We start from the raw sequence: 20,892 nt of genomic DNA on the forward strand, positions 1-20,892 counted from the left end.
TAGTAGTATACTACTATACTATACCAGGGTGGAGAACTAAATTTTAAACTGTGAGTCAAAGAGCCACCTGCCAAAACAGACCGAAACGCAATTAAAACCATATTATTCTCCATAACACTTTCTTGCCCTTACTTTTTTCTTCCTCCCCCTTTTTTTCTGAACTGCTTTATCCTCACACGAGTCGCAGGGGGTGCTGGAGCCTAATGCAAATAGTTCCTGGACTCAGACATTTTTCAAAAAATGAATTATAATTCCAACAATTTCCTGCAAGTCATTAAAGTTGAGAGGACTGGCTGTGAATGTTCATCTTTCAATGGTACCCAATGAGTTAAATAAGTGCCCAATAAAAAGTTATGGTTGTTGTAAAATGCATAATTGTTTTTCTGTCACTGTAATAAATTTAGCTTTGTAATTGATATAACAAATAAAATCATGATTTTAATGTATACTTTCATCTTCAGAAAATAACATTAGACGATAAAAGTATTTTAAACCATGTTTATTGGTCATATACAAAATAAAGTAAACTGTTTATTGACAAACATACAGTATATACATCAATAAATAAAAATAACAGACTGGTGATGAAGCAGTTAATTCCATATTTAGCAGTAGGTACATAGCCATCATCACTTCTGTGTCTACCAAAAAAACAAACAAACAAACAAACAAACAATAATTAAAGTCAAGATAAGTACTTACAAAGACGGTCACATTTTTAGTATTTTCCCATAGAAAGAACAGAATAATAATGAATTACACCTCATACAGAAATAGTACAAAACACAGAAATTCTTTTTTACAAGGCTTTTTCTGAATAGACACCATCATTTTCACACAAACTCACTACTTCTTAATTTTACATGGACCATAATTTACATTCAGACACAAAAATATTCCAAATTTAATTTACAATTGGACCAAATGACTAACCGTGAGGCTCACGTTCTTTGAAAAGCAAGGATGAAAAGGAAGAAAAAAGAGTAAAAATATGATCAAATGATTTGATGCCAGAGCAGGGGCAGCAGAAGCAAAACAAACATTCATATTGATCGGCACAAAAAACGAAAAAAAAGGAATGTTTGGTTCATTTACTTTGATTGATTAGCTTTGGGGGTAGGTGGAAAAAACGCTTTAGACTCCATGTGTGATTTACTACATAGGGCAATAACTAAGTGACTACCTACCAATTGGTGCTGCAGAATATTAAGTACAGTGATCCCTCGGTTATCGCGGTTAATGGGGACCGGGACCACCCGCGATAAGTGAATTTCCGCAAAGTAGGGATGCCCCTTGAAAAATGCTTAATTTTAATTTTATTTATTTTTTTTACCCCCCTGTATACAGTACACCATATAGAATACGGGTAGAGAGAGAGTGAAATTTGTGTTATAACAAAAAAAACTATAAAATATGTTGTCTCAATGTAATATTTGTATTTTTTCCCCCAAAAAAACGCGAAGCTTTGAATTTGCGGTGGCAAAACCGCGAAGTAGCGAGGGAACACTGTATTTTCCATACAATCAACTTTTTTTGTGGTGGTACTTTGACCATATATTTCTCCACAATTTCTTTGACTGTGCCATAAAATATTGATGAATGTGATTTAGGGGAACGTCCTCTTGGGGTGGTGATGAAACATTTTTCATTAATAAGGTCTAGGCAGCAAGCACTTAAACATATGATTTGATGATAACTAAAAGTTACTGTTTTCTGCTGACTTTATGTTTGGGTGAACTACATTTACGGCCAAAACGCACCAATTTGCACAGACGGAAAAACAACAGCTACAAATTGAAATGCATAGAAAAATATTCTTTTTTTTTTTTTTTACATGTGTAAATAAATATAATACATAGAAATAACACAATCCAGACACTAACAAGCCTCCAAAGTATTTGATACCCAGTCACATATTGCTAATCACGGTGAATATAAATTTTTCAATCTCTTCACATCAAACTGGACCTGAACAATTTGACACAAGCAACAATAGCAGTACAGTTCCAGTGTGTTACTTCTACTTGCGCTTTACACAGTTTGCATATAAAAGACAATTAAACACCATTTTGTCACACTGTTAAACCTACCACAAACAGTATTTAACCTGAAGGTGGGGACAGTGTTTTTGACATTGAGATTTGAACAAAAATGTTTTCTTTAAAAAAAAAAAAATCAAATACATCATACCAAATTAACATTTTTAAAAAAAGGAATTCAACAAATAGCTCGTTTCAGCACAACAGAAACCTTCCATTAGAGTAGACATGATCCATAAATAATATTTGAATTTTCATGTCATATTTTTGCACAATTTTGCGGATCACAGGTAAAAAAAATGGATCTTTTAAAAAAGAACGCTCTATATTTGATCACTATCTGTTTCAAAACTTCAAAAGTGATTCATGATGGTTCAGAAAACACAAGTCAGAATCCAGCATCATTTTTATCCCTGTAGATGACATGTATTAAAATGAGGTTTTTCCTTCCCAAGTGCTTTTAAATTTCCAAATACTGAGTCATTTTCTGATAAACCATTAAATAGCAGGACTTATTTGAACATATTTTGTCACTTTTACGTCAACACCGACAAACCTACAATAAAATATGAGTATGTGACCCTCACAAAAGGAAATTAGTCACTCTGTATGCCATAACAAGGACCACAAGGAAGGTCAAAAATAAAGGGAAAAAAATGAAGAGCTTCATAAAAACCATAAATTAAGATTATGGGCTGATCATCCAACATGTGGAGATAGTCCTGGGGCACACATTATAATGAGGGAACAAGAATGGTTACCTACTATGTCATCATTCACCCTGAAATCAAACAACGATCAAAGTTGTAGCCATCAAATACAATGAAAGATACTGTTACTCCATCACATAGTTGTCAGAACACCACGCGTTTGTTCACAGCTACGTACACATGGCTAGTTACTAGAGAAAGAACAAAGCTATTCAGTAATTAAGCCACTTTTGGTACAATTGCAAAATAGAGAGAGAAACTGTATATCAAACTGATTTTACCTTGTTTTTTTTTGACAGGTTAATACAAACAATGCAAAGCTAAGTAATTGTTTTTTTTTTCTTTTATGTCGATAGAAAATTTGACACACAACCGTACACGGACAATGTATTTGTTTTTTGCTTTTAAAAAAATGACAATTGTACTAAGGAAGATTACTTTCATTGTAAAGATTGTGTCAATGCCTCCTTAATTAGGTGAATGAAAGTTAAGAAAAAAATGTTAATTGCTGGTTAATCTACTGTTTAGTAAGTTTTATGTTGTGATTTTCTTAAAGAATCTATCAAATCGGGCAATTTAAATTATTTTGTCAATACGGCATATGTTTTAACGTGCATGACACGTAAATTTGTTTTACTATTGTAATTGTTATTAATGGCTACTACAAAGCTCATCAAACAATGCCCAGTTAAATATTATCATTGACGTCTCACAGGCACAGTCCAATTATTATTATAATCAACACTTCCTGACTTATTCAAATCAGCACGGCACTTGCCCTTCCAAATTTTCTAAACATACACACTACTTATGGAGAGTTTTACAAGAAAAATGTGAAGAATTTATTGGATTTTTTTTAAAAAAAATGATGTTGTTCCTCATTGGCTCATTGCCAAAGAGTGGAATTGTGAAAAATGAGAAGGGCAAATGTGAATAACACAAATCAGACGACTAACTAAACATAACAATAGCAAAACCATCACGAATTTCACAGAATTCCTGATATATATATAACAATTCACACACAGAGAATACATTTTGAACCTCATGTGAATGACAACACGGTACAAAAAAACAGTAAAAATACAGGTAACACAATTGCATTTTTTTTTATATATATATATATTCTATAGTACCAGTATGAAAAGGTTGCAGAAAGATGGGATTCATCAGCAGCCAATGAAATGATCAAGTCATATGTGATGATCTAGCCAGTTCTTTTATCCCTTAATAATTCCAAGAGTGAAATGTCCCACTACCATCAGTTTGAGAACATTGGGTCCTCACAACAACAGTTTCATTCCAATGATCAACTAGAAACTGTCTGATACTCTGTAAGGAAACACTGCTGGAAAACCAGGTATTCTGCTCGCGTCCAATCCTTCACTACACTTGAAAACGGCGCCATGTCACTCACTGACAGTGGTGGTCTCGAGTGAAGGTGAAGAAGAAATTCTTTGACGCAGTTGAATTCCATCCCGATACACCTTTTGTCAAAATAAACCTACCTCAAGAGCGCGCATCTGTTTTGGACTTGACTATCGTGATGACACTGGTTGCCGTTGCCGCCTTCCCGGGTACGAGTGGACCGATGACGGATGACGCCGCCCCTCCTCCGCCCCCTCCGGCCCGCACACCCACCCCCACGGTAGGGCTCCTGGCCACAGTCCTGGCAAAGGTCTGTAAGGCCTCATACTTGGACCTGAGCGCATCTAGCTCCAACCGCATGGAAGCGTTCTCATTTGCTAGTTTGTCCACCTCCTGCTGTAGCTGGGCTTTCTGCTTCTCCAACTCTTCCTTCTGGGTAACTCTCTTCACTCGACAGCTAGCGGCGTAACCCCGATTCTTCAGGGTTCGCCGCCGCTGCTTGAGTTGTAGGATCTCTTCCTTGGTGAGCCCTCGGAGATGCTGGTTAAGCTCCCGCACCGACATGGTCACCAGCTCGTCGTCTGTCAAGCTGGTGCCATTCTCCCCTGGCTCTCGCTTCACCTATAAAAGAAAGAAGCAATCCAATTAAGTACAGTTTGCAACAAATCTTGGTTCCTCTTTTTTTGGCCACGCTGGGTAACGTAAAATTTGGGGTAGTTTTATCAGGGATTTTATTTTTCTTGATAAAAACCTTGCAATGAATGAATTTGTTTTTTTCTTAATGCATTTTAACTGGTAGAAGCCAGACAGTGATTTAAGTCAAAACAGATTGGAGGTCTATCATTGTCAATTGTAATTTAAATGTATTCAAGTTTTTTTTAATATGGAAAATGTGACTGTTTTTATTGGGTTTTGGTTCCGTTTGCAGTGTCAATCTAAGGCAGTTTTTCAAACTTTTTTGAGCTGTGGCAGACTTTTTGCATTGAAAAAATCTCAAGGGACAACATCATCTGAAAAGCTATGTCGCCTATATCAACAATAGTCATTGTCATCCATTTTTTTTATCGGCAGGAGTCACATAAACCTCCAAAATGATTCCATAATATAATTTTTCACACTGACCTAATGTCACCAAAAGTTGATGTCTGTGAACCCTGAGCCACTTCTGGTTCGAGTGATGCAAAAATAAGTAATGTGATGTTTTTAATCGCATCATTTTATGACTTATATCAAAATATGACTTAAATCTCCTAATATTACGCAAAAAAAGGACTTTATGATAGAAACAATAAAATCTTGTAATAGTATAATCTATAATTTAACGTTCATCATATTTTGATGTTAACCTTGTATTAGTTAAATTTTAATGTCATTATATTCAGATTAATTTTTCTCTCTTAATATTACATGGTATGACTCTAAAAGACATGCACATCTGACAGTAGAGAATCTTATTTAATATGGGAAATAAATTGAATGTCCTTTCACAGTTATGTAATATATTATAGGAAAAATATAAATAAAAGTATTAATTTCTAGGAAGTGGCCTGCCTTACTGAGTACTGAGATTTTCCTCAAAGGAATACTTTTTCAACCAATTACATGCGAGTATACACAATTAGCTGCTGTTTCTTGAAACATTAGTAATTAATATCCATTATCATTGGCACTTACATTGAAGTCTTATCAATGTTTATATGTGCAGGTACAAGTGACGACATCAAATATTTGTGCTTGTAAGTAGTATCATATTTTTTGTGTTTTAACATTATATTCTCATTTTTTTCTGATGACTACTTTCGAATAAATTGAAAATGAATTCAAATACAAATAGACGAAAGCTATTTATATACTGTGTGGTGTATGTTCTTTCAAATTATAATTGTTTTGTAGATTGTCCCCAAATATCCAACCCAAACTTATACAACTTTTTAATACTTCTTTGCCAGTTTGCCAGAAGCAGAGTTCATCAAGGATGTTGTTTGATAGGTGAATTAAAATGGTCTAGTTTCTTCCTCATTACAGAAATAAAAGTATTACTAATACTATTAGTAATACTGATATTGTGAGCACAATATACTCCAAATAGCTTCTGCCCTGTGGCTGTACTGTGATGTCACACTATTGAAGTAGCTAACGCAGCAATTCTCAAGTTTTCCCAACACTCAGTCGTGTAAATGTTATCCCTCACCTTTAAGGCTTTAGTATTTCCTTTGTTTGTCGTCGTCATGCCACACGAGCCTTGTCCTTCTGAACAGACCTATCAAAATGGAAGTAAAAAATAAAATTAATATATTTATAGACTTATATTTAAGTCCTACTTTAACACAAAATATCTTTACCACTTTTCAAAAAAATAACAAATATTTCCTTGTCTGTAAATCTCTTCAAATCCAACTCTAATAGTAGACTGTGGTATAAACAGGTTAAACTTAGCACATCAATTTCACATTGTATGAGTGAAAGTGACACGCAATATTGTATTTCTCAGAATTTCCCTGACTTCCTGTTTCTTGATATTCACCACGATAGTACCCACCGCTTTTGTCGAGTTGAAATGTTATTGGTTGGCTTTAGGCCAATCGCAAAAATAGTGAACAGTGAGAAGAGGAAGTGATAATAATTGTGGGAAGGACTCCAAGTGTAAAACCAACTGTTTATTGTTATGCAGAGTTATAGCTGACAGGAATACAAATGTGTAACAATGGTAGAAATACACACCAAGACCAAAAAAAAAAAAAAACAAGTGTAAAAGATGACATCAGTCCTAAGCGTGCACACAAGGGATGCTTTGTGTCCGGGTTTGTCCTCGTCTGTCTCTCATCTCTTAGACCTTTGCGTGTGTGTGTGTGTGTGTGTGTGTGTGTGTGTGTGTGTGTGTGTTTATTAAAGCGTATCTCTTGTTGCTGCTCTGACCTAAGCGATCATGAGACCAGTCAAGATGACTCAGCAAATTCATGGCTTCACTCTCTCCATCCCTCTGCGCTCTGCTGCCCTGCCATGCAAAATTGTGTCTCAATTCTATCCCTTTTTCTCATTTTGCAATTTGTATAAACAATAGATATGACACATGCATCAAAAATTCACTCTATCAATATGATAAAAATATAGGGCTTGAAAAACAGGAATGCAGGTTGAGGGAAGCGGAAACATACCCACAATTAGTAAACCACCTCCACAGTGTGCTTGTGTTGCAGATCCAATAGTTAAAAATAGCAGTAGATTAAAGAAAATGTATATGACAAGCACATACATTATATTTCCAGCATTCATTAAACCTTGCCAATCTGCATCACTATCAAGCCATCATTCTTTATGTTTTAGCCGTTGTTTTTTAATGCACCAACCAATGACAATTAAAAAAAAAAAAGGTCATTTACTGAGAGTCTAACTCTTTGGTTTCCTTTGTTGTCAATGTAAAAGAATATTCAGTTAACTACACACTATGATAGGACTATCAGTCTTTAACACCCTGTGATAATTAAAATAAAATATTACTGTATTAGTACATATATATTTTGCATGCGTATGCTGGGATGCGCACCATCATCACACAATAGATGGATCAAAGACATGAAGACTAAGGGTGCCTTTGGGGGTAAGGGTGGAGAGATGGTGGGGGAAGTGAAAACAGAGATGCAAAAAGGAGGCGTTTTTACTGCCAGGCACGGGTTTATTTCCCCTGTGCCCAACCCCCCAGCCCGCACAACACCATCTACATGCAGTGCAACAAGGAAGCATGCCAACACATTCATCGGCTACCATTTCACCGCTAATATCTAAATGCAAATAATCCAATTATAATGCTCAACACAAGCCTCGTTTGGTAAACCTTATAGATGTAGATAGATTTTTCTTCTTGACATCGGTTTCTTACACTCAGGTCAGCAGGGCTGACAACTACTCGGGAATTTCAAGAGTTTCTCTGGAAATGCAAACATGGACAACCTTCTGATACTCTGGAAAACCCTAAAAATGTTCACTTAAATATTTTTTTGAAGCAGCCAATTCGGAAAATACTGCTGTACTTTTTCAATAGTTTGCAAAGCCATAATATTTTAATTGATATAAAAACATGATAATAACAGTTAGATTTAATTATACTACTCTCATTTTTTTCCGTTTTATATGGATTTTGCCTGAATTGTATTCACTCCGGAAATGCTACAAAAATGAGACAAAGGTACTCCTAAAATGGGGTCGATGGAGGTTGGCAGCTCTCGGTCAGACTATAAGTTTTGTCCCAACAGACACATCTTGGAGAAACGCTAACTGTAGTGTCCGTTAGAGGTGCCTATCGCCTTGTGTAGTGTGACAAATTCCCTGACTACCGATCTGGCATCTCGTATGCCACATGACCATGAAGCGGAAAGTCTGGCGTGTCAAAATTCCTGCATGTAGTGTCTCAGTCTTGTCGTGAAACTTTTATTTTAATTAATGATTTAACTACATTGTGCAGTCATTTCTTTGCATTGCCTGGAAAAATTTGGACAAAGTCACTACTTTCCTAATTTTACTGACGCAGTATCATTTTGTTTTTCTTTTACTCTGCTTTTTCTCCTTTTATCATTTCAAGTTTCTTTTATCATTTGTCACTTTCCCTATGTCGCCTGCGTTATTTATGGCAACGTGCATGCTAGTAAATATTTTCCAAACTGTGTCATACTATTACAAAATACCATTTTAGATGGCACGTCCTGCACACTATGCTGACAGTGATCAGATTTCTTATTAAAAGATAATTATAGCCACTTAAAGGGTTGCGGCACACCTAGAACTAAACTAAGATACTGTAATTCCTTATGAGTAGGCGATCTTTTCACTGCCATAATGTTATTCAGTTGTAGCCCAGGAACAATCAGCATATGCTGAAATACATAGACTATATATAAAATCTATGTAATACATATTTTGGATATGTGGCATCTTGCTATAAGAATTTTGTTTAGGTTTTTGCTAATAAAAATAATTGGTCTTTTTTATGGGGGAAAAAACGGGACGCTACCATAAAAAAAGTGTAATAAACAAAGTTGCACATAGGCCTTTAGACATCACAAGTCATGTGTAAGTCAATTACTAGGTTAGGGATCATCTGCTGAGCAAAGCGATCCCAATCCACCATTCATCGTCCTTCCTAGATTATAAGTGGGATGGTTGCAGTGCTGTGGTCAATGCCACGGCCCCTCTTGCTACAAGAGACAGCTTCTTTTTTTTTTTCCTGCTGCGCTTGGCTGTATTTTTATGTAGCCCACAGAAAGAACGCTGACGACTCAAGAGCGAGAGGCGCTTATAGTTACCACTGAAAGACGGCACACACAAACAGATGACAGGCTATGGGGATGCGTAAAACACAGGGACAGATAACACTATGCAGAGCCAAGAGGAGGCGATGCCGGTGGACGTTGCGAAGGGGGTACAGAAAGAATGCTGACGTCTCCAGAGCTGATTAGCACTACAGCGGAGACATCACACCCACAGCTGAGGAAAATGCTGAGTGTGGAGGTAGGACAAGGCTGGGAGGAAAGGGGAGGGGTGCAAATGACAAGGGAGACAGAGAAGAACTTGGGGCGGGGGGCGGGGGGTATAGGTGGGGATTTGAGGGATGGAATGGCAAGGGAGAGGCAAAGGGGGTGGAAGGGTGTTTGGGTGAAAATGCATCCTCGACACATTTGTAAGAGCTTAGCTGTTGGGCACGGAGGTGGGTGGAGAGAGGATAGAGTGAACACCAGAGGGGGTGGGGGGTGGGGGGGGGGGGGCAGCGGTGGGGGATTGGGGTCGGGGAGAAAAGAACTGAGCTCAGCAACGACCACGGCTAAAACCTCCAATTAGGAAAGTTTTGAAGGCGATCCAGCGCAGCAAAACCACTGCTGACCATTTGACACACACACACATATATATATACTAGAAGAAGGAAAAAGTCCTGGACCAGGTCAAACAGTCATTGATAATCAGGTTGGCTAGACTTAACACTCCACAGAGTGAAGACAACGTGCGTGCCTATCTTCTTCAGAGTACACCCTAATTAATCTTCTTTGAGAAAAACCTCTTGGCCGGCCGGCCAACAACATAGAGGAATTTCTTAGAAAGCGACTTCCAGCTGGTGTTATGCTACTCTTCACACAAACACAAGTATACGCTACGATAAATAGCCAGATTAGGTACTACAAAAGCTGAGGGCTTGAGCACGTGGATATAAATAAGATCAAAATAGTCAACACAGTGAGTGGAAAAAGCTTGTGAGTTGTAGTATATGTTTTTAGAGCGATGCAGTTGCCAGACCATATTTAGTGAGCAATCTAGCAATAGTTTAAATATGAGAACAGAGAAAACAGTATGTAATGTGAAACACTTTATGACAAAAGTGAAGGATTGAACAATGTTTGTATATGCATAGGTTTGTTGTCAAATACAAATGCAAAAATTGCAATGTGAAAATTAACCATACCAAAAAATTCCAGATCAGGGTAAGTGAACAATGGATTTTCCTGGTGTAAATAAGGCAGAGATAGAGATTGGCCAAAAACCAAACTCCAGCCTAATATAAGCAAGGCACACTTTGAACTAAGACAGCAGTCACATACCAAGCTCATTTCGATGAAGATCCATTTTATGGATTATCAGTTTAAAACAAAAGTATCAAACTTCGGATCTTCGCATTTTGTGACTTGAAATTTTTAAGTTTTATGTGACTTGTTTCTAGACCTAAGCATTCAAATGATAACAACAAAAAGCAAATAATAAGATATTAAGACAACTATGTATAATTATGAACAATTATTAGGATTCAGACACAAAACATTAGGTATTCAGAACAACTATACATTAACTTTTTTGTTCAAACCTCAATAGCCATTGACATAAAAACAATAAGAGGGCAAACTTTAGGGTGCAAATATTCACGTATTCTTTTCATTGTATTATTGATACATATACTTAGAAAATAGAGGAAGAAACTTAAAAAATAATTTGGACTTAGTAACATATTGGTTATGTGAACTTTGAAGTTATTCATCCCAAAAACAGAATTTCCTGACTTTACACTGTGACTTTCTTCTTACAAAATGAGTTGGACTTATTATCAGAATTTGTCTCCTCTGGCTCACAGGGTTTCTTTTGAAGTTAATATTGTATGGCAAAAATGCTCATTATGCATTATCGCTAACCACCGGGCTGAAATGTGGAGCAGAGTTTGTCAGCAACAAAAAATCATTTAACAGTAGAATGAATATCCAAAACAGTCTGAGTGGATGAAAAATTAACTTGCAATGTCTCAAACTCAGAGGAAAAAATGTCACTATTTTGGCTTGGTTTAAAGCCCCCCAAAAAGACAATATACTATAACTGTCAGGTGGCCCGGTGGAGCGAGTGGTTAGCGCGTCGGCCTCACAGTTCTCGTATCCTGGGTTCAAATCCAGGTTGGTCCACCTGTGTGGAGTTAGCATGTTCTCCCTAGGCCTGTGTGGGTTTTCTCCGGGTAGTCCAGTTACCTCCCACATTCCAAAAAAAAGCACGGTAGGCTAATTGGACACTCTATATCGCCCCTAGGTATGAGTGTGAATGTGAATGGTTGTCCGTCTCCTTGTGCCCTGTGATTGGCTGGTCACCAATTCAGGGTGTCCCTGGCCTCTGGCCCCAAGTCAGTTGGGATGGGCTCCAGCACCCCCTGCGACCCTTGTAAAGAATAAGCGCTATAGAAAATGAATGATAGAATTTATGTTCTTAAGTATCAATGGTAGCATGGTATAGTACGCACTGCTTAGTGTGTGTGTGAGTGACCGTAGTTCATTATTTAATTAGCTGCTAAGTTAATTAGTTGAATAGTATGTTCGTGGGATTACTTAAATTCAACATAAGCTCCCGCCATCCGTTTTCTACTTTCCTTGTCCTCTTTAGAACCTCCTGTGTAAAGATCTCATCCATGCTGACTTGGGACAAAAAAAGCAGGCCAAATGACAATGTGGTCTTTAATGATTTAACCTGAATGGTTTTAGAACAAGAATGTGGATGCCCATTGTAGTTTGAGTACACTGATCTGCTAAGATATATTTAGTGATTCAGAAACCTTTGCACTGTTGTGTTACTATATGATATTTTGATAGATTGGTTCTTGCTCTTCATCTCGACAATCTCACCCTCCAACCAAATTTGACAAAGCTGGACAAATGTCCACGTTGCTATAGGCCTTTGACTATAGTTGACATCTGTTAAATGTACAAAAAAATGCAATTAGATTAGATTTTAGTATGCATATGTATAGACTATAATGCAATGGAATGTAAATGTGTAGAAGCATATTCATTTTCCTGAGCGTTTAAATAGGCTGATCAGCATTTGTATGATGTTTAAGTGTCCATGAGCCAGTATTTGTGCAAAGTGAGTTATTCAAAGTGAAGGAAAAGTCCTGGCGTCAACACGTTTTTCTCATTCCAGGTAGTAAGCTGGTGCGTGATGAGTATTTTTCCAACACAAGCAAAAAAAATTGCATCGTCAGACAGTTTAGCCATGCGCTGCATTTTTTTTTTTTATAAGAGAAAAACATCCTAGGTCAAACTGGTTCTCATTTGGCGTTTAAAATCTGAGGACTAACTCGTTGGCTGCCATAGAAGGCGAGAGGCATCTAATCTATTTGAAGTGGGAGGGTTGGCAGTTAAAAATGGTGTTCTTGTGCCAATGACAGCAATAAACACTCAGGATATTTGGCAAAGGAAATTAATCACCAGGTGGCCCGGTGGATGAGTGATTAGCGTGTCGGCCTCAAAGGTCTGGGGTCAAGGGTTCAAAACCAGGTTGGTCCTCACTGTGTGGAGATTGCATGTTCCCTCTGGGTTTGTGTGGGTTTTCTCCGAGTACTCCGCTTTCCTCCCACATCCCTAAAACATTTCTGAATTGTAAGGCACGTTGTTTCTCTGTATATGTCTATTCTTTCAGAACACAAATAAGAATGTTTGTCTGTGGGAATATAATTGTCGATTCAAATCGTATTCATAGTCATTGGACGCATTTGTACAGTATGTGGAATTATGACATTCGTTTATTACAGTACAGAAAGGGTTGGTTTGTGGGGCGCATTGACGTCTAACTCGATTTCATGTGGCTCGGACCATTTTAGATATAATATTTGGATTTTTTTTTTAAAAATCAGATTAAAAGAAAAAGACCAAAGGCCCTAAATTTCATTTTTTTATATTTTATAGATCTAAAACAATGTATATTTGAGCTTTATTTTCTTAGTTTTTCATTTTTAAAAGGAAATCAAATATTTTTTTCAATTATGTTCAATATTAAAGCAAAAAACAGAAAATATTTTTAAACACTTATTTTTAGATTTTACAAAATGCTTTTTGAACTAAAACACAAAAATAAAAAATATATAAAACATTGCAATTATTGATTAAAAAAGGGGGAAAATCAGGAAATCTAATACACATCTATAATCTTCATTTGAACTTGATCCTAAAACAGAAAATTGGCAACACAAAATGATGCGGCAGGCCAGATTTGGCCCTTGGGCTGCCACTTTGAGACCTGTGTACTACAAAGCTCCTAGTAAAGATGTCAAGTGCATCTGTCACTCTCTACTCTTGGCTGACCAGTGTTACACTGTTCTAAAATAGAAGACATACTTCCCTTAGAAGGCGTACACATGAGCGTTCAGTTTGAAGCTGGTGGCTTTCCTCTTAAGTTTAGAGGTTTGTGGTAACCACCAGACCACTCTTCTAGCCCACAGTCAATAGCTACGAGAGAACTGCTTTGCATGTATTTTGCTTGCTCATTATGAATGAAGAAAACTAAGCCCTTTTCCATATTGCTTACATGCCTACATTAGGATCGCAGATAGACTAAGCGACTATCCCAGCTAATGGATGACAGGCAGGGACATTCAACTGAATACACACCCATAGTCCATCATTCCATCAAGTTATGGCACTCAAAACTATTGTGAAAATATGAAACATTGTACATACATAGGTAATTTCAATCAATGAATGCGTGTCACTGGATACGTAATGCGGCGAACAGGTGTGTAAACGGGGACGGACCCTATTGCAGGGACACTGGGAGGCCCAGCAAGGTGATGTTAACTCAAAAAGTTTAATTCAAAGACCAACAACAAAGTGCATACAAAAGCAGGGACCCTAACAATGTGCTTTTGATTCATACAGTATCTCAGAAATACCACGTGTGATGATTTTTCTTAAGATTTTTGCTTCAAAGTAACACATTTGTACTCCATATTAAAACCATGCATATGGAAGTGAAAATTGTGAGTCATGGGGCATCTTATTAACGAGAAATTGTAAAATTGAATGATTTTAAGACAATTTTAAGGCAAGTAAATACGACAACATTCACATGGCATTGACAAGTAAACTAGAAAAAATGAACAAATGAAGGAGACTTAAATACACAGACATGGGTTAACAAGACGTGGAGAACAGGTGGGTGCAATGGACAATCACAACGACAAGTTACACAGAGAGAAAAAAAGCCAAGACTAAATCAACATAAAACTCCAAAAGAAAACAAACCTAACCATGCGTGTAGTATATCTTGCAGTATGTTTAATGAAATACTGAGGATTATAGAGGATATGCAAGATCAAATTTGCATTTTCCAACTTGTTGACTAACAATGTTTTGTAGTTTTTTTCCCATACTGGGTTCCACATGTAATGTATTTTTCTCCAATCTATACTTATGTTCTAGCTAATTTAATTACTATTTTTAACATTATTACTCGCAAAATAATCTTTATTATTGATGATTTAGTAGACAATCCCCTGAAGTAAAATCTTGAGGCAAAAATATGATCACTGATAAATGAGAAAATCAAAATAGTACTTTCAAAACGTACATATCCACGTCTGAAAAGTTGCGATTCAAGATTTTATTTATAGTTTAGATTTGGCTTACAGTAATCTATTGTATTTTATGACTTGTGAGGATAAAAATGTTAAGAAAACAAAAGATACATTTTGGTGTGAAAACTTTGATTAACAGTGATTCATTAATAACAACCAGATGGGGAAAAAATCAAGTGCAGGTGTAAAAACATCATTTTAAACAATAAACTTGCAAACTAAGAATATGTGTTGTTTGAAGTTTACAGCTGATTTCAACATATTATGCAGAAAGTGTTGGTAAAGGTAAAATGGAAATAAGATGCTTCATTTGTTGCACACGCTTATGTTTTTATTACTCTCTGATCTTGTAAAAATATGTGCATGTTTCCAAATGAGAAGAGTTCATGAATACCAGCAACAAATCGGGTATCGTCACACTGCAGGCTGAAATGCGCAAGATGATGCAACTGGTAGAAAAACCATGCGTACTGATGATTCTGTAGCCAGCACCTTGCATCTCAAATACCACGCCATTGCTAATACTACTTATAAGTGTCATTAAAAGCAATGACAGTTATTTGATTTTTAGCACGTCTTCCCCAAAATAAATGAACACTGAAGCCATTAAAAGGTACCTTAAATGTAAGAAGGGCCTTACAAGAGCAGAGATTGAGTGTGACTACTGATAAATATGAGCTGCTTTGTAAAATTGCTGCTTGAACTCACCGTTGTCAATTCAGTATGGAGTGTTCAGATCAATAAACAAGGTGGTTGACAATAACAAGCTTCTCGCTCCTCGTTTCTCAATCTCTTTGAATTCATGGTAAGTTTGCATTCATCATATTGTTTTCTGTCTTTTCATGAAGGCAAATGGGCAGATTAAACAAACAAAGCAAGCACAAGGATGTTACAAAAAATGGTGCATGGATAGGCGGGCACCAGATCTACTTACAGCATATTTCATCATTACCGTTGAAGGCTGAAAAACACTCAACTATTGATCTGTCCAACTGCTTTCCCCATAGTTACTCCCCCTGTTTTTGTCTTTTATTATCCTTTTTTTCACTTTCATTTCCCTTAAAGGAGTTTTCGGCAATAGCGTCTTCTGCGGCAGCATAAAAAGGTACAACTCACATCATGAACAGAATCTAACACACTAATTAATTCACTCATTCATTCATCTTCCATCCACGCTCACAATCGTACCGACACCAGTGGGAATTGAGCCCACGTCTGCCCGTACCGATGTCAGCCGAGTGACTCTCTACACCAGGGGTGTGGGCCTGACCATTTTAGATATAATATTTGGATTTTTTTATCATAAATGGAATAAAAGAACTGGAATAACAGCCCTAAATATTCAGTTTTTTGTAGATCTAAAACAATGTTTGTTTTAGCTTTTTTTAAATATATTTTTAATTTTACAAAATGATTTTTGAACAAAAAATAGAAAAAAAAAATACAATTATTGATTTAAAAGGGGGAAAATCAGAAAATGGAATATACATCTATACTCTTCATTTTAATTTGATCCTAAAACAGAAAGTAGGCACTCATGATTTACTTTCCCGGGCCACACAAAATGATGCGGCGGGCCAGATTTGGCCCCGTGCTGCCACTTTAACACGTGCTATACACCATAAGGCGGCCCCTAATTTTTTTTTTAGATTCTTGTGAAAGCCCCATTATCAACAAGTACATATCCACGTCTGAAAAGTTGTATTCATTTCTAACCTACTTCTGTTTCATACCTAAATAGATCCACAGATTGGTTAAAATCCACCTTGCAGTTACTTTACTTTATAATGACTGTATAGTAGTATCACCGTTAGTTGTTAGGGGGCCACTGGCGCCTTTTGAGCCCTCCCCTAAACGACTAGCGCTTCACACATCCACAACTAGATCTTAGCATCTAAGTGTATTTCGTGTTTACACTGTAGTTGTACTTGCACACACACTCCGACACACACACACAGGACAAGTCAAAGAAACTCGCTGCGGTAAGTAACAAGTGAAAACGCCATCTGTCAAGCGAGGGAGCATTTCTTTGCCTCAGCATTTTCAGGGGAATGCCTTGAAGACAAAAAGGTCCTTGTTCTCAATCTCTCCGAAAATCCCATCTCTCATTCTTCCTTCATCCCCCCTTGCTCCACGCGCCTTTGCCGCCGCTCCGCCACCATCAGCAAAGTTGCACACATAAGCATTGGTCAGCGTTCAATTACTGTGAACACCAGGGAAGGATGGGGAAAGTACTTGACAGAGAAATGCACTTCAAGCACTGATTAAATACTGATACCAAGTATAAAAAGCTTAGCCTCTAGGTTGCGTTTGTAGTTGTGTGTGTGTGTGTGGGGGGGGGGGTAGAGAGTCGAGAGAGAAAGAGAGAGAGAGAGAGCGAGAGAGAGAGAGAGAGAGAGAGAGAGAGAGAGGGGGGGGGCAGTCTATCCAATACTGATACAACTATTTCATCATTATGACCCTCTATTACAGTACTTGCCAACTTGCTTACTACATACTTTTGATACACTCTGCAGAGTGCTGACTCTAACTAAAGCTGCTGATTTGGAATCATTAGGGGGTGAAGTTTCGGTTTTCTTGGGTCCACAGAGCTTCCCCATTACTCTTGAGTTGCAATGCGCACAGGTTGCAACCAGTCAGCAGATAATGTAATAATAAGTCAATGAGGAGGAGCCACTCAGTTGTTGCAACACAGAAGAGGCAATGGCTTTACATTTTTACTTATTTGGGAATTCATTTTGATATTTAGACTGGCTTGGCCAGTAATGAACACCAATTTCCAGACCACATATCAAGTTCAAGGTTATGAGGTACTGTGGCCAATGACAGCTATGCCTGCCGTCTGTCAACCTAGTAAGGGCACAGGAGACTAGTGCAATGTTTCCCAATCTTTTTTAAGATGTGACACACTTTTTGCATTGAAAAAATCTCAAGGGACACCACCATCTAAAAAAACTATGTCGCCTATATTAACAAAGGTCATTCCCATCAAAGTTTTATCAGCAGGAATCACAAAATGATTCCAAAATCTAATTTTTTCACACTGACCAAATGTCACCAAAAGTTGATGTCCGCAAACTCTGAACAATCACATAATTTTATGACTTTTCTCCAAATATTGCTAAAATCTCTTAATAGTATTACGCAAAAAATGTTGTGTCATGTTAGAGAAAATAGCTCTGTTCCTCATTGGAGTGCTCAGTGTAAATAAGCCTTAGTAAATTTCCCAACAATTTCAGTTAATTCATTAGTTCTGAATTCTCTTTGATACAAAGTATATACAAAAGCTTAGATGTCTATAAGATTGTAAGGCACTGTAAGATGCACAAAAATAAAAAGGCCAAATGAAAAAAATGCCCACAAAAACAAATCAAGATTGAAATGCAAGGCAAATAACAGTAAATAAAAAGTGTAAATAAAGCTTCCGACATTAATTCTAAAATTATTGCTGTACATAAAAAACTATTTACCTTTGTCCTCACCTCTTGGACAAAGTTAACTGGGACAAAATCAAAAGCACCCCCAGGTCGGTCCACCTGTGTGGAGTTTGCATGATTTCCCGGGCCTGTGTGGGTTTTCTCTGGGTACTGTGGTTACCTCCCACATTCCAAAAACATGCATGGTAGGTAGGCTGATTGAACACTCTAAATTGCCCCTGAGTCTGAGTGTTTGTCTCCTTGTGCCCTGTGATTGGCTGGCCACCAATTCAGGGTGTCCCCTGCCTCTGGCCTAGAGTCAGCTGGAATCGGCTCCAGCACCCCTGGGGGATAAAGCAGTTTAGAAAACGAATGCACAAATGAGCGAGTATTCACACAGGATGCGTTGTGGGGTAGTAAATAAAATCGACATTAATTCATTAACTCCCAGTGATGGCGCTAGACGTCCAATCCATTTTGACTGGGAGATGTTGCCTCAGTCAACATGACTGTGGAAAACCTCTCCCAGTCCTAATAGATTGGACGTCTGGCGCCGTTAATATCAGTCCTTGTTAATTGCTTTGCAAGTGTCATCTGTCTAATTCAAATCATGTAAAGTGTAGTCATCTGTCTATACACCAGCGATGCATATAGAGACATACATAACAATTTGATGCTCTTGCACTCCCATCACGTGAAGATGATGAGAAGCGATTTCTTTCTTCCATAAAACATTGTCTCACACTGAGTCAAGTCGTGGGTCGATCGAACTTGAACATAAACGTCAGCGCCATCCCCGCCTCGAATAGCCCCCCAATGGAAGCGAGGGCTTTTACCTCGCTTTAGACCTTTGTCCGCTGGGTGCCGGTGCCGTGTTACCATGGCCCCCCGTGCCACCCCGCTACCCTTCCCAAACAACGTGGATCGGACGGGTGTCCTCAACAAAACGAGATGTCTCGACACCAATTCGCCCAAACATCCCCCCGGGTGGAATTAGGCCCGTCGGAGGGCACAAAGCAAACGTCAAAACAACACACACACATACACACGCGCGCGCACATAAAGGCAATGTGTGTGAGGCTCTCGCTCAAGCTAGCCGCTGACAGGCAACCTAATGTTGTTGTTGTTGTCCCCCCCCCCCCCACACAACAAACGTCACTCAAAGTGTGAAGCTGAACGGGGGGTTAGTGTAACAAGTCAAACAATAACAAACAAAACAATCAGGAACAGATGAGCGTGTATACCTGCGGACGAGCGCTGGCCATGCAGCCGCTTTTCAGCACCTCCGCCGGGGACAGTCGGCGAGGCGAAGCGAGTTGTCCTCTCCGTCTTCCGACTTGTTACTTAGCACATTTCCCTACCGACACATTTAATGGCGAGCAGACGGGCGACACTTCCGCCGAGCGACCTTTGCTGTCAACGTAACAACCCCCCAACCCACCCCTTCGCTCCTCTCATTCCAACACATGGCTTCTTCTTTCCCAAGGTTGCCAACCGTGCACGTCGTGCTCCCCCTTTGTCCGAATTGTGGAATCACCGCTCGGACCCGACGAGCGAAAAAGCAGCCGGTCGGTCGGGTGGTGATGATTCAGCACTTCTTGGGTTTTTTCTTTTTTTTTTCCTCGACGCCGTGCCCACTCAGCCAAACAACGCCACTTTTATTCAGCACTTTGTTTTTTTTTTTATTTTAACTTGGCATTTTTTTGCACTGCTGACTCACCAGAAGAATCTGGAAAGGAGCTGTCCGTTCGCCCACCTGCGACGACCGGTGGATGGTGGTGCTGAATCGGTCGTTAGTGGAGCGGGAAGGAAGGAGCAATGGTTTGGCCCCCTTCCTTCTCTTGACGCCTTGTGTGCTTGGCTCTATCCACTCCTTTCTCGCTTCTTTCAGTCTGGGCTCAGATGAGAGACGTCAAGTGATGTTTGGATCACATGGTTTCATTCATGAAGGCTCTACGTAACCCGCATTTAAAGAGACACGGACCACTACTACTACTACTACTAACAACAAACGCTCTTCGCGTGAGTCACAAGTGGGGGATTAAGTGGAGGATTTAGGAGCAGGAAATTCAGATGGCGAGTCAAAACGGAGCCTCCTCTCTTGTGCTTTCATCCCATAATTCAATATCCTCTGGCAGATTGTACAATCTGTGGTATCACATCAGCCTCGCGGTCTAAAGATCGTGGGTGCGAATCCTGGCTGATTAAAAAACACTCTGGTTAGGTTGCAAATGGAGTACTTCTTTCTTTTTAACTCACAATAACAGTATTCTAATCAAATTCACTGTGAGGATGGCTGTGAAGGCTCATCTTTCAGTGGCGTTTACGGCACAAAATGTCCAATACATTTTAACTGAGAGGGGTTGCTCATTTCTAGGGGCAATTTAGAGTTTTAAACAACCCTACCCTGCACATTTTTGAGATGTGTTTTTTGGAAACCCACCCAAACTCCACACAGGAAGTTAACCTAGGATTGAAAGTGACCTTTACAAAATGTC

At 38.5% G+C, this 20,892-nt stretch overlaps 1 protein-coding gene across 2 annotated transcripts; it reads right to left on the reverse strand.

The window, feature by feature from the left end:
* Nucleotides 1-484: 484 nt before the first annotated feature.
* Nucleotides 485-20,379, reverse strand: mafgb (v-maf avian musculoaponeurotic fibrosarcoma oncogene homolog Gb). Of its 2 annotated transcripts, none has more exons than XM_077719598.1 (3): nt 20,115-20,379; nt 6,309-6,377; nt 485-4,738 (listed from the first exon to the last, which is right to left on the reverse strand). In XM_077719598.1, exons 2-3 carry the CDS (start codon nt 6,345-6,347, stop codon nt 4,259-4,261), a joined length of 519 nt encoding a protein of 172 aa, XP_077575724.1. In that variant the 5' UTR covers nt 6,348-6,377; nt 20,115-20,379; the 3' UTR covers nt 485-4,258. The 2 variants fall into 2 exon arrangements, with proteins under 2 accessions (XP_077575724.1, XP_077575723.1); XM_077719597.1 differs by having other exon boundaries at nt 19,639-20,371.
* Nucleotides 20,380-20,892: the final 513 nt, after the last annotated feature.

This window comes from Stigmatopora nigra, chromosome 6 (genome assembly GCF_051989575.1).
Source record: "Stigmatopora nigra isolate UIUO_SnigA chromosome 6, RoL_Snig_1.1, whole genome shotgun sequence".
Classification (NCBI taxonomy): domain Eukaryota; kingdom Metazoa; phylum Chordata; class Actinopteri; order Syngnathiformes; family Syngnathidae; genus Stigmatopora; species Stigmatopora nigra.

What these genes read in the sequence shown, in the direction of transcription:
- mafgb (XM_077719597.1), bottom strand. Translation starts at nt 19,659, where the DNA reads ATGGCCAGCGCTCGTCCGCAG. An exon ending in TGGCCAGCGCTCGTCCGCAG is followed by an intron (nt 6,378 to 19,638) that starts GTATACACGCTC and finishes CCATTTTGATAG; the next exon opens with GTCTGTTCAGAAGGACAAGG. An exon ending in GAAATACTAAAGCCTTAAAG is followed by an intron (nt 4,739 to 6,308) that starts GTGAGGGATAAC and finishes TTTCTTTTATAG; the next exon opens with GTGAAGCGAGAGCCAGGGGA.